This window comes from Poecilia reticulata, linkage group LG16, assembly GCF_000633615.1.
Source record: "Poecilia reticulata strain Guanapo linkage group LG16, Guppy_female_1.0+MT, whole genome shotgun sequence".
Taxonomy (NCBI): Eukaryota; Metazoa; Chordata; class Actinopteri; order Cyprinodontiformes; family Poeciliidae; genus Poecilia; species Poecilia reticulata.
In genome coordinates, this window is record NC_024346.1 from 12,063,366 (window position 1) to 12,077,219 (window position 13,854).

Below are 13,854 nucleotides of genomic sequence, written 5' to 3' on the forward strand. Positions count from 1 at the left end.
CAACAACAAAATAAACAAAATGTGCTCAAATTAATGACCCAACAACAATAATAATCTCAGTGATTATTGTTTTAATATGGTGTTGTGCAATTCTGTGCATTTCGGTTCCATTATCAAAATAACGAGCAGAGCAGGAGTTTAAAATTAACTAATCAACCACCGCTGTGTTCGGGGGAGCGCTTATTAATAATCGCAAAATAAATATCAAGCCTGCAAACCTAATATTGTAACGACCCAAGATTAGGGTTGGCTTGTGGAGCACAGGAGGTTGCCATGGCAACGGGTGTGCTTGAATGACAGAGAGATGGAGAGTAAAAAGGTGCGAGTGGTTTAGAGTTGATCACCTGTTCGGGTTGTTTTAACTTTTTTTTATTTTGCTGTGGCTCATCACAGCCGCTGTAGTTTCTGAACGTTCAATAAACGACAAACTTGGACTAATTACCTCGTTCTTTGTGAGTATACGTCATTTACAACAAACATCAAACACTGTAAATATGTTTCATTAAGTATTTAACAAACAAATGGCTTCTACCGCGATAATTCTGTGAAATTAAATTGTCTGATATAAAAAAATAGTTTGGTGCTTTGAGCTCAGAGTCTGAGAGACTTTTCCTTTATCAAACAAATTTGTTTTGCCTCTTATTTAGTGGAAATGTTGATGTTGATGAGATTTTCTCCAAAATAATAACCTTTTTCAACCTTTATAGCTCCACTGTTGAAAATGAGGCTCTAACATTCACAAATGACATTGAAATAAAATCCAGTCCAACATCTGGTTTGAGGTGATTCCTCTGGAACCTGTTGGAGGAAAAATATCCCAACTTCAGAAGATGARCTTTAAMYTAACAGAGCTCTGTGGTTCCTCCTATCAGTATGAGAGGCAGGGTGAGGAGCTGCAGGATCTTCAGAACAAGCAGGTCATGATGCTGATACAGGTTATCCCTGTCTGGACACAGGATCAATAGAACCAGTTTAAAAGCTAAAACGAATGGTTATATGCCAGACATGGAAAACTGGGATGCCATGATGTTCAGAATTTAGGTCTCATAGCATCTCAAGGTGTCAACATTGCAGCCAGTGAGCAATACAGCTTTATTTTGTAGCAATTCAAGAGCTACCAGATTTTACAAGATACAAGATTCCCTCATATGCAGGGGTGAAAGTAGTTTTAAATTCTTGGGGGTACTATGACAAATATATATATATATATATATTGTGGTGAAACAAATACGTGAAGGGAGATGACTGAGAAGAGAGACTTTATTTTGAGGTTGTGAGAGCCAAAGAAAACTGTTGCAACATCGCTGTGACGTGGGAGAACAATTTAGACAAAATGGTTACTGAATCACTGATATCAACTCAGGGCCCTGTGTTTTTCACTGTGCAATGAGCCTACAAGGTCAAACGCTGACACAACGAGCACACAAGGCTGAGAGAAAGCAAAGTGACCAGACGGGAATAAATCCTGACTGCGGCGGCCTTCTCACGCTGTCACCGGCTCATTTGTTCACCGTCTTCCGCTGCCTGGTAAAAGTATTCACATTCAGTGAACTCATTTTATGCTTTGGCTTGTAACAAGCACAAACTTTGGTGTATTTGAATGGGATTTTATGAGATAGCTGAACACAGACTGGGCTTCTATTGTGAAAAGGAAGGAAAATAGCACGGTTTCGCCAGCAGGTCAGTTTTGCTCGTTGAAAAGCTGAAAGTTTTCTCCGAGCTGAGTCAGGCTGAACGGAGAGCACGTCAATGTGAACGCAAGTTTTGACGTTTGGTCGCAGATTCTCAATTGTATTTAGTTCTGAACTTTGACTACGCCACTCCAACACATGATTATGCTGTCCTCTAAAGAAGGGCTCAAAACTTGAAACATGTACAAGGGATCAGAAAGAGATCAGTTAAACAGGAACAGGTGTTGCATAAAGATTAGAGAAAAAAAGAGCACACTTAAAACTGAATTATATGAGAGCTCTCCATAATTCATCAAAAGGCTCAACTACCATGAAAAACAAACTGATTTGCAGTCGTTTATGTATGAAATTGCAACCCTGTACCTTCATTGTACAAGAGGAAGTATGAATTGGCGAAGAGCTCAATGAGCCTTTATCAGATTTTTAGAGAACAACAAACTTCTTTAAAAAGGGCCCAAATCTGTTGCATAGATTCAAAACCAGCTGGCTGTGAAGCTCCACCATAAACTACTTCCCCAACGAAAACCCAACAAAATGCGAGAGCATTCTGCAGCCTGCTTTCCATTGTTTCAGAGCAGGAGGTAAAATGTTCAGCCGGTAGTTCTTCGTCCTGCAGGTTCCTGTTGTCACTGTCCCTGGTTTCGGCGGCGCCTGGTGCCAGCAGCTGTTTGATGATGTTGATGGATTAGCGTTCCCATGTTAATGTGTAGCATATCAGTGTTGGTGGTGGTGAGCTCGTCTGCAGAGTGTGATGAGAGACAGGACAGCACCAGAGCTGCTGCCACATCATGCTGAAGACAACTGATGAAGAACAGGTAAAAACCGCCACGACCAGAGGCTCCATGCAGACGGAGGCTGACTTTATTTGATTACTTTTATTCGCCCTGAAAGGGGCTAAATGGTCTTTTTCCGACTCTTTTTTTAAAAACACTCATTTTTACATTTATCTAATGACTTTTATGTAAAAATAAAATAAAAATCTCCATAGTTAAATTAGATATTAAAATTACTTTATTATTTCTCAGTGCTAACTCCTTCCTGAGAAAAGATTGTTGTTCAACTATTATAACATTTTTGATCTTAGATTTCATTTTTTTTTTGGTCTGCATAAAATCTGGCATTTATGGGGTTTTTTTTCCATTTTGGACATGATAGTCAGACACTTTGGGACAGGACATGCCCAACAACATGAAGTCATTGTGCCAGAGTGAGTTCAGAAACTAGCTTGTCTTTTCCTTGTTGCTTTGTTGCTATTTCCTCTCAGCTCATGTTGGTGCAACACATATTTCCCTTATTTCACTGTGGAGAATCACTCTTACTCTGGCCGGCTTCAGCTTAGCATCTTCACAAGGTCTTTCGATTTTGTTCTGGGACTGATTCTCACATTTTCTACTAAAACACTTTCATTTCTGTGAGACAGCTGGACATTCCCATGGTGTTTATACTGCATTTAAACTGCTGAATGCACCTGGAGATTGTACCCAAGGACATTCACTACTGATATCTTGTCTGGTTTCTGTAGATTTTATACCAGGGAACAATATATCCTTACAATACATCCGCATAGGGCCTTCAGTTTACCCAAATGAAGAGAATTAATCATTAATTAATCAGAAATTCCAGAGCTCATCATCTGGGTTTCCGAGTTTGCTTAAAGATTGTTTTGATATCTGTTCCAGAATGTCTCCTGATATTTCTGGCATCTCGCATACAGAAACAACTTCTGTTAATCCTAACTAATCTAAAATGAAGACATTTAGTCTGATTTAAAACGAGACCAAACAAAAAACTGAAATAAAAACCAGATCCAAAAATGATGAACGACGTTCAATCTTTCATTTTCTGTCCACTGAACAAACTCCTGAGCTCATTTCAAATGCATCCTTGTGAAATGTTTACCGCTTTCACTCCGAAGGCATCCGGACTTCAAAACGATTGAAAACATCCAAAGTAAAACTGAGATTTCTAGTTTCGGGTCTTGTGTAAGTAAATTTTTTTTTTTTTTTTATGAGGACAAGTCTAATATCCTGTCAGGGATGCAGCTGATGTTCCGAATTACAGTTTGTGATTTGTGGTGTTTAACGAGATTTAAAATAACTCGCTAGACGATTTAGAGGCTTCAAAAGCCTGCGGCAGTAACTGCATGGCCACCTGCTATGTGGTGCATTCATGTATTAATTATAAACTTCTATATTAGTCACTTTGTCATGTGGTTGTAGTGAGTCAGTCATCACAGTGGGGCTGTTTGTTAAAGGAAGAAAATCAGAAGAAAATCTTTCCTAAAAAACAAAAAAAACAACAACTTGTCCCCATCAGGCTGAAACTTCTCCCAGCAGATGAGCTCGCAGATTGTCCGTCTACCTCCATATTGCGACTTCATCGGGAAATTATGTGCTTGGAAGCTGAGAGTGCATCCTGCAGGGCCTCGTGCTTGGATGTGTCAGCTCTCCTTTCCTGTGTGAACATGAGACAGAAATGCGTGGCAGCCAGCCCTCCTTATGATTTTTTAGCTTGAGTGGTGGGATGCATGTGATCTGCAGGGGTTTGGTTGCAGCTCGGAGCCTCTGCAGCGTTTTACGGCTCCTACGATTTTAACGAGTGCTCTGCAAACCGATCGCAAGGTGTCGTGTTTTCTGGCCCCGGCGTGTGTGCCAGGCCCTGCGGTCGTAGGCGCTAAAGCAGGCGCGCAGTCGGAAGAAGGAGATGTGGCATGTGTTTTCTCCTCCAGGATCTCCTCCTCGGGCTCTTGTTCAGCCTCTTCCTCCACTCAGGGAGGGGTTTTTCCACTCTCCATGCCATATTTGTCTATTTTTGTCTGTCAAGGTATTCAGGCTGATGTGTATCCCTTTACACACAAGGCACAAAATTCACATCTCTTTCTTGTAATCCCAGGATTCACACTAGCAGATCTCCTTTTATTCCTCTCCAAAACCGTTTCCCCCTGGCTTGTGGATTTCACCCAACTTTTTTTTTTTTTTTTTACTGCTGCGTACTGTTTTCTGCAAACAGAAGGTTTCCGTGGCAGTGCTTTTTGTTCCTCAGTGACCCTCGGTCTTGCCCCTGCGTTGCAGCTGTACGGGGAGTACAGGGAGCAGCTTGGAAACTTCGCCCGACGGGAGGCCGCCCGCCTGCTGACAGAGAGACAATGGAGAAGACAAGCCGGGGAAAACACCTCAGCCACGGGCCGCAGAGGCCTCGGCCGGCGGCATCACCTCCATCAGAACCCTGCCATCTTGGAGTCGCATCAAAGCCACAACTCCTCCACCAAGAAGCCTCAGCCCTACTCCAAATGCCAGGGTGAGCAACGCCGGCGGCTTTTCCCACACCTGCAGCCTCGTTGTCGTCGCTTTCGTTTTTTTCCGTCTGTTTTTGGTGAAAGCAAAGTTCTTTAATCGCACAGCTCTGCCGCGACAGAGAGATTATTGTACAGCATCGGTTTCTGAATGCTTTGCACATTATGATTTTACATGCCACACGATAAGCTCATAAAACGTGATACAGAACTTTAATACCAGCAGGACTGGAGGTAGAATTTTAAGCCACCGAGATCAGGATGACTGCGAGGAGCCGACACCGTCAGGAGGATGGAAAACAAAATGCACGGCTGTACATCACTCAATGTACAGTTTGAATCAGTGAATTAAAATGTGCTTTTGAATTCATTTCAGTTCAAATAAAATAAATACTGTGCAGTCAATTAAATATAATTGTTACTCGTATTACCCAAGGCTCTACAAAGAGTTGTTGTAGATGTTGATGGTTTCAGGCAGGAAAGATGTCTTGGAAAATTATGACCGCACATCCCCATGAACACACCGTCTCCAGGGTGAAACATGGTGGTGGCAGCATCATGCTGTGTTGATACTCTTCTCCAGAAAAGACGGAGAAGCTGGTCAGAGATGGTGAGAAGATGGATGGAGCTAAAAACAGGGAGAACAAGTCAGATTTTCATTTGGAGTTCCTCAGTTTTTTTTTGTTTTTTTTGTAAACTAAAGATGAGCAGATGATGAGAACCTAAACGTCTTGCTTCGGGTTCAACAAAATGAAATTTGACGTCTTAATATTTACGCTTTTTCATTCTTTAGTTTGTATTTTATGCTTTCTGTAAGATTTCCTAAGCTTGCAAACAACTCAGATTATTTCAGGTTCAATGTTAAAATCATCTCGGTGTCCCTTTTTAGATCCAATTACCAAAATTGTAATCTAATCAGTTTATGCTTGCGGTAGATTTGAATGTGACTGAATAATTTCATGTCTCTGACCCAGACTGCTTGGCTCGAGTGAGGCGGTATATTGTGACGAAGATGGGGGAGGACTGGATATTTTTGATCCTTCTGGGTCTGACTATGGCTCTGGTCAGCTGGAGCATGGACTACGCCAGTGCCAAGAGTCTACAAGGTATCCCTGGTCACATTTACTCTCATGATTATTATTTATTCAATCTGTATTTTCATAATGGTTTCATTGTGCTGCAGCAGATATTTACCATGTTTATTCTCACATGTCGTTGCTTTTCTTTTGTGTTAAAGCCTACAAATGGATACATGGAGAACTTAAGGGCAATGTGCCGCTGCAGTACCTCGCCTGGGTTACATATCCCATAATCCTCGTCGTTTTTGCGTCGCTCTTCTGTCATCTGGTTTCCCCTCAGGCCATCGGTTAGCTCTCGCCGTCTCTCTCTATCTCTTCTCTGTCTCCATTTGTCTCGCCGTTTGAAGTTAGCGAAAACGTAGCTTTGCTTTTACAGACGTAGCTGCAGTAGTCTGTTCACCGTTTGGTGTTTTCTGTGTTTCGTTGGCAGGTTCTGGCATCCCAGAGCTCAAAACCATCCTGAGAGGCGTAGTCCTGAAAGAGTACCTGACCCTCAAAGCCTTCATAGCTAAAGTCATCGGCCTGACTGCTGCTCTCGGCAGCGGGATGCCAGTGGGCAAAGAGGTTAACAGACCCACTTCTTAACCTCTTTACCTTCAAGATTGCTCTGTCACCACACATCTATTATAGATCATCCTGTAGTCATGTCTTTCTCTGCTGCTCTATCTGCTCTTTCACTTCAGCCTGTGAGTAATAAATCAACTTCTGTCATGTTTCCCCTCACTTCCTCGCCTCACGGGACCGAGGCAAATTATTCAACGGAGTACATTCATTTTCTCCATTACAGTAGTGGGACAGCTGTCACATCCAGCAATTACTCACTGATTTATCTGCTCTGATACCAGTCTGGATCCTCTTGTTTCACTGAAACTGGTCTGTGTGAAAGTCCGTCCAGTAACTCTGATGTGCTCTCTTCACCTCCAGGGTCCGTTTGTCCACATAGCCAGTATCTGTGCGGCGGTGCTGAGTCGATTCATGTCCATTTTCTCTGGAGTGTACGAGGTAAGCTGAAGCCCCGGCCAAGAAACTGCACTATGATCAGAGAGTTTATTGAAAAATAGTCAAAATACCAAATTAGATGAGGAACGCCGGGTTTGTACGGTGCTTTGCAAAAGCATTCATACTTCTTGAACTTTTTTTCATTTTGTCAGGTTACCGCCACAGACTGATTTTTGGTTTATGTGGATTTCATGTGATGGACCAAAGTCTGAAGCAGAAGGAATATGAGAAACATGTTTTTTCATTTGAAAAATGTGGCATGCATGTTTGCTTGCTTATGTTCAATTTTTTGGCCCATAAGCAAGAAGCTACAAGTGGAAAGCTTGAGCCAACTATTCCTAAACACGATGGTGCACACTTCATATTCTTTCTGCTTCACACTTATTGACTTTGTGTTGATTTACCACCAAAAATGCTAATAAAATACCATAAAGTTTAATCTTAATCTTAAATTTAATGTGACAAAATGTGCAAAGAGTCGAGGGTTTTCAATGCTTTTGCTAGGCACTGTAGTTTTCTGTATTGTTTGTGTTTTTATCATCATTAAAGTTACAGGGTTCCCACTGAAGAGTCTGTTCTTGAATCTGTAAAAAAAAAACTGTTTGTGAACGCAACAAGTATACAGTTACACATATGGGTTCAGTAAGGATGAAGCAATTGGCACAAAGACACTGACTTTCTCCTGTGGCTTGATGACATTAACCTGAAAGATTAGTCCTAATGATCATCTTTAAATTCGGGGAAAACGAGAGGGAAGCTTGCATGCCTGGGGACAACATCCAAATGTGAATTACATGGGTAGGAGCATCATGTTGTTTGAGTTTTTTGCTGCAGGAAGAACTGGTGCACTTCACAAAATAGATGTCATCACAAGGAAAGGACATATGTAAAAAATATTACAGCAATATTCCAACATATAAGCCTAAGCATCCCACTAACTACTTAGTAAAAGACAACAAAGACAATGTTTTTAAGTGACCAAAGTTGTGGACTTATTCCTACAGAAACTTGACCATAAATCTGACTCGAATCTGAAATTACCAGCAAGTTATTGTGAGAAGCTACTTTGGAAGGAAACCCAAAATGTTTGACGCAGGTCATACAGTTTAAAGTTTAAAGGCAATGTTACCAAATATTAATTAAATGTGTGTAAAGTTTTGAATTGAACTCATAAAGTTTTCTAGAAATAATGGAACAGGAATCGTTGCATCTTTTAACCAAGGTTTATTTCAAGAGATGCAGTCAGCAGTCATAAGAGATTGTTGCAGCTCTTTGTTGCTGCCTCGAGTTTCCTTCAGACTGACCAGCGAGCTTAAAATGGGAAACCTGTAATTGATTTTCCGTGTTTGTGTGTGTTTTGTCCTGCCCACCTCCTGCTTTCCCCTTCCAGTTTGCCTTTGTTTTGATTGTCTCTCTCACACTTCGCCTGTGTTTGTGTCTGTATTAATAGTGTGACCATAATGTCTGGCATGTGTATTAACAGTGATCTCCCGTGTCCCCGTCTCCCTCTCCCCCCCACTCTCCTGGTTCTGGCTCGCCCCTGCTCGCTTGTGTTACGCCTAAACCCAGAGTGACATCCATAACAAGGACCTGCTGGTGTGTGCGTGTGCGGTGGGAGTGGCCACCTGTTTTGCTGCTCCTATAGGAGGCAAGTCTCACCAGCCAATCAGATATGAGTCTGCGGACAGCTTTGCTCCCCTGAAGAAACATCTGAAGCTCAGATAAGATATTTGACCTCTGTCTTCCTCTGTAAACATGGCACAGAACAAATGAAAAGTTTAACCTCTTTAATCAGTAATAGCTCTGAACATTTCACTGTAACACTTTTGGAAGTGTGTGACTCTGGTTTTCTCTAAATAAATTACTCTAAATGCATACCACCTCGTACATAATGTGTAAACTCATGCATGCAAGCAGCTGCCAACTTAAACCCAAACTGCAAACAATAGCCAGGTGTATTGATTATCAAATACAATGGCGACCTCCTGATAGCAAGCGCACTAGCTGCCTTTGTTTACATTTCTCCAGGCACTAGAACCGTCACTGCAGGCCTTTTGAGAATATGTGATTTTTGTCTGGTTTTGCTGTAGATAAAAAATTATTTATAGGGGAATTTTATGAGATTACTACTAATAACTGTAAGAATAAGTAATTAATAAGGGAGATATATTTGTATGGCCAACAAAACTTTAATGGAAAAATCTCAGCTTGTACCAGCAATAATTTTTTCATGTTAGAGGAAAAAAAAAACAACTTTACTTTCCCAAATGTTTCTTAGCTTTCAGTATTTTTTTTTTAATCCTTACCAGGAAGTGTTTTGTATTTGTTATGATGTAGATGTTAAATGAGGCATGTAGGACTGGAGCTTTCGGTTTCTGAGCCTTTCTGACTGTTGAATTATAAATTTCAAGTAGTCTGGAAACAGATGCTCTCGGTTACTCAGGCAGTAACACTTGCTTCATTAGGTCATTGTTGATATCTTCCCGCCTTGGCATTGTGTAAACACCCAGCTGAACCCTACAGACTAGCAAACTGCCAAAACTTCTGCTCTGATGAGAAGCTGGCTGCTGCTGGTGATCGTTTAGCTCCACCTGTCTGATACTTCCTCTCTTAAGGAAGCAGCAACAGTGTGTGTGGTTTTTCTCATGACTGTTTTTCATGCTTAAACAATGAAAATATAAGTTTTTGTTTAATCCAATGTTGATCACGATGATTTGAAGTGTTTCAAGTCTGCTGTTTGTTGCATGGACCCAAATCCGAAGGCGATGTCGTCATTTGACACAGTTTTTCTAAACGCTGCGCATCCTTTTCTTTATATCTTTTTTTGCTGCTTTGTTTCCTCTCCCTGTCAGCTTTTATCACACTATAGTGAGCATTATTTATTCCCTTTCTTCCATTTTGCTCCCTCACTGTCATTGTTCTCCTCCCACCCCCCCCTGTGGTTCTCCATCCTGTTCTCTCCACCTTGATCTTTTATTCCTTTTCCCCTCCAACTTACTGTCCTGTCTTACTTCCAACTGTCATCCTAATTTTCTCCCCGTATCATCTCTGGGCTTTCATCCCTGTCTCACCTCTTTACCTCCCTCCTCTCCCTCTGTTTTCTGTGTCAGTAGAACCCATATGGTTACACAGATATACTGACTGTCGGCTGTGCCGTGGGGGTGGGATGCTGTTTCGGCACTCCACTGGGAGGTACTGTACAAACTTCACTCTGTCACTCGTTCTGAACCGTCTCGCCAATCTTGTTTCTTTGTGCTGAAAGAAACAAGATTTCTTTCAGCACATTTCAGGTACATCTGAAATGTGTCAATAAGAAAAGCCATAAAAACAGCAAAAACTCCTTTAGATTCTGAACACAAAGCTCATATGGTAAAAAAAAAATATATATATATATATATATATATGTAATTTAAAGGAAGTTAATGTAATTGTTTGGAAGTTCATTAAATAGCTGCTACTTTTTCCCCACACTTTGAACAATGCGGCTTATATAGCCCGGTGAGGCTTTTCTGTGGATTTTTCTTCAACCACAGGGGGGCGCTTTAGCAGGAAGTGAATCATTGGAAATCAAAGAAGAAAGTGCTAATTTTCATTTAGAACAAGCACATGCTAGCAGCAGCAGGCACAGCGGAGAAATTCCTTCGAACTCATATAATGTAGCTTTTTAAGTTCAGGATTATCGATCTGGCAGTACAGGAGGGAAATAGAGCTGCTGCACGTAAACTCGCCGTGATAAAACTACGGTTCGGCGTTGGAGACGGAGAACTGCGTCCTTAATATATCCAGCAGTTATTAGGACGCAGCCCTCTGCTGCCCTCTGCTGGGTCCTTAAGGAAACCCGAGAGCAGCGGAGATACTAGCGGCCTGTAGCCCGGTGCAACTTATATATATGTATGTTTCCTTTTTGTAGCTGCTGCTTATAGTATGGTGCGCTCTATAGCCCGGAATATACGGTATGTTTTTGCTTTAAAATGTATCTTCTTATATAGTTATCAAAAACGGTAAGAATATCTGTGTTTGGTCGGTGTGTTGCTGATTCATTGTGTCTTGGCAATAAATCCAACACAGGGGAGAAAGTTTACTTTTATATATAAATATAGATATAAATGTAAGGAAATCCGATTTAAAATAAGACACCTACATCTATTTACATTAAAATAAACAAAATCACACAGATGCATCCTGCATGGTGCATGTCATTGTCATTTTGTAAAATATTCGTTCAGTTTAAACCTCAGGCATTTAGTTTGGTTGTTGAAGTGAGAAAAAAATCAAACTTTGAGCTCTACAGAGGCGCATCAGGCTTTCGGAAACATAATTTCAGCAGCTTTTGAATCTGATATTAATCTTAATACCCTCTGAAATGTTGTAATATTTGAACATTTTAAAATAAAGAATTAAGTATTTGATCAGGTGTGCTAATTTCCTCACATCACTGCACTATTGGCAAAATTCCAATAGTTGGATCAGATCAGTCATGTTTTATCTATAATCACGAACTTGTGTTTGTTTTCCAGTTATTTTATTGTGAAAATTTACTGCAACTTTGTGGTTTTCTAACTTGGGTAATTTGGACTCTTGAGCTTTCTTGAAATCCACAATTACAAAATAATTACTCACTTAATTAATAAAACACAAAACCCCTAGCAGAAATTCTCAGTTTTTAATGGTTTGCACAAGTGCAAATGTCTCCTACTATTCAGTAGTTTGCAAAAGTCTTGTGCAGAGCTCTGCCTCAAACGTCTTGAAGGTTGTTGGATGTGACTGCAGCTGCATATTTAAGCTGCAGGATGAATTTGGGACTGATTACATGCCTCCCTGATGGTGGGTGGCGGATAAAAGTCTGTTTATCTAAAATGTATGAAACTTCTGGACACGTTCTAAGGCATAAAAAATTCAAAAGCTGGCATACTCTGGTCTTTAAATATATTTTCGTCCCTGTATTATATTCAGTTGTTTTTGGTTAATTCACTCTGTTTCTTGTCTCATTTTGCTTTTATTTTGTGTTTGTGCGCTACTCAGTGTAATTACTTGCATATGTGTGTTTGTTAACTCCCCACGGTTCTCTTGTTGAGTATAATTACTAGTTTCTGGACTCATTCTGCTATTTTAAACTAATCTCTGTCTTTTCTCACCTTCTCTTTCCCCTCTCCCAATTACCTCTCCATCCATCCTCATTTTCTTCCTCTCTGTAATCCCTCCTCCTCCTGCCCTTCCTCCCTCCTTCCCTCCTCCCTCACCAGGGGTGCTGTTCAGTATTGAGGTCACGTCTACCTACTTTGCTGTGAGGAATTACTGGCGGGGATACTTTGCTGCCACATTCAGTGCCTTCATATTCAGGGTGCTTTCTGTGTGGAACAAGGATGCTGGTGAGAAGCTAACTCCACACACACCCACACAATCTGCTGCGGAAAGACCGCTGAGGTTGCATTTCACACACACAAAAAATGCTGAGCATGGCAGCTAAGTAGAATTTGCTTCTTTAGATAAAGCTTAAACTTTTGAAGTCATCACTCATATTATGAAAGCATTTCAGCAGCACCATCCAGTGTTTAAATCATGCTGTTTGTTTCTCTGAGAAACAAAATGCCAACATTTAAAAGTATGTAAGCAGAGAAGTAGCTGCTTACATACTTTGCTTATACAAGGATGCACATATTTGAACCTCATTGAATGCCGTTTGATCATTAAAGCTAATCTTGTTCATCAACTTAGACATGTTTGGGTATTTTTTTCTAAAACATTACACAGACAAAACATCGACCTGCTTCATTATTGGTACCCTTAGAAGAAGCTGCATTCGAAATCCTTAAAGTTGTTTTGGAGACTTATTGGCCCTCAGGCACCATTTTCTCTTCAGCTACTTAGCAATAAACTTTTTATCTACAGCTCTGGAAAAACAATTAAGAGGAGAAAATGTGAAGAGAAATCATCAGTTTCTCTGATCTCGCTTTTTATAGGTTTATGTTTGAGTATTATTTGCAGAAAATGATAAATGGTCAAAATAATGAAAAAGATGCAGTGGTTTCAGACCCCAAACAATTCACAGAAAACGAGTTCGTATTCATTTAGAAACAACAATACTAATGTTTTAACTCAGGAAGAGTTCAGAAATCAATATTTGGTGTAAAAACCAGGAGGTTTTCAATGGGCTTCACTGCGTTGGGCTCTTAATTCTTTCCAGAGCTGAATATTCACTAGACTATCACTCTTGAATTTCAGAAGCTGCTGCGTTGCCACGTCTATTTCTAACCCTGCTTGCCGCCCTATAATCAAAACTTCACTTCAAACTTCATTGTGTAAATTGTCCTCTAAATAGCAATGAGTAGAGAAGTAGCTGCTTGCTATAATTGTCTCTATTGTTTAACTCTTTTTTGTTATGTAATTATTTTTCTTCCACTTTTCTCAGTCACAATCACAGCTCTATTCAAAACCAACTTCAGGATGGATTTCCCCTTTGACCTGCAGGAGTTACCAGCATTTGCAATCATCGGGTGAGGATACTTTTAATACATGTGTGTGTGTTTTGTTGCAAACACTATATTTTTGGGTATTTAACCTTAATATGTTGTTACAAAATGGACTTTGGACTCTTGGTGAACTCGTCCATGACGTTTAAACTCGAAGTTTTCTTCATGTTTCAGGATCTCCTGCGGCTTTTTGGGAGCGTTCTTTGTTTACTTAAACAGACAGGTGGTTCTCTTCATGAGAAGACCAACAGCTCTCACACGCTTTCTAACCAAACAGTAAGATCCCAACACACACACACACACACACGCACACACACNACACA

General features: G+C 40.6%; 1 protein-coding gene across 3 annotated transcripts in view; it reads left to right on the top strand.

Annotated features, from left to right (window-relative positions):
* clcn1b (chloride channel, voltage-sensitive 1b) overlaps nt 1-13,854 on the top strand; it is a 34,094-nt gene that overhangs the window by 12,611 nt on the left and 7,629 nt on the right. For 2 of the 3 annotated variants that reach the window (XM_008431474.2, XM_017309599.1), the window contains exons 2-10: nt 4,763-4,988; nt 5,958-6,089; nt 6,221-6,349; nt 6,493-6,626; nt 6,987-7,064; nt 10,175-10,253; nt 12,305-12,430; nt 13,471-13,555; nt 13,706-13,807. In XM_008431474.2, coding sequence (XP_008429696.1) covers nt 4,763-4,988; nt 5,958-6,089; nt 6,221-6,349; nt 6,493-6,626; nt 6,987-7,064; nt 10,175-10,253; nt 12,305-12,430; nt 13,471-13,555; nt 13,706-13,807 — 1,091 coding nt within the window. Of the gene's footprint in view, nt 1-4,762; nt 4,989-5,957; nt 6,090-6,220; nt 6,350-6,492; nt 6,627-6,986; nt 7,065-8,630; nt 8,710-10,174; nt 10,254-12,304; nt 12,431-13,470; nt 13,556-13,705; nt 13,808-13,854 lie in introns of all 3 variants that reach the window. The other variant, XM_017309600.1, reaches the window with a different exon arrangement.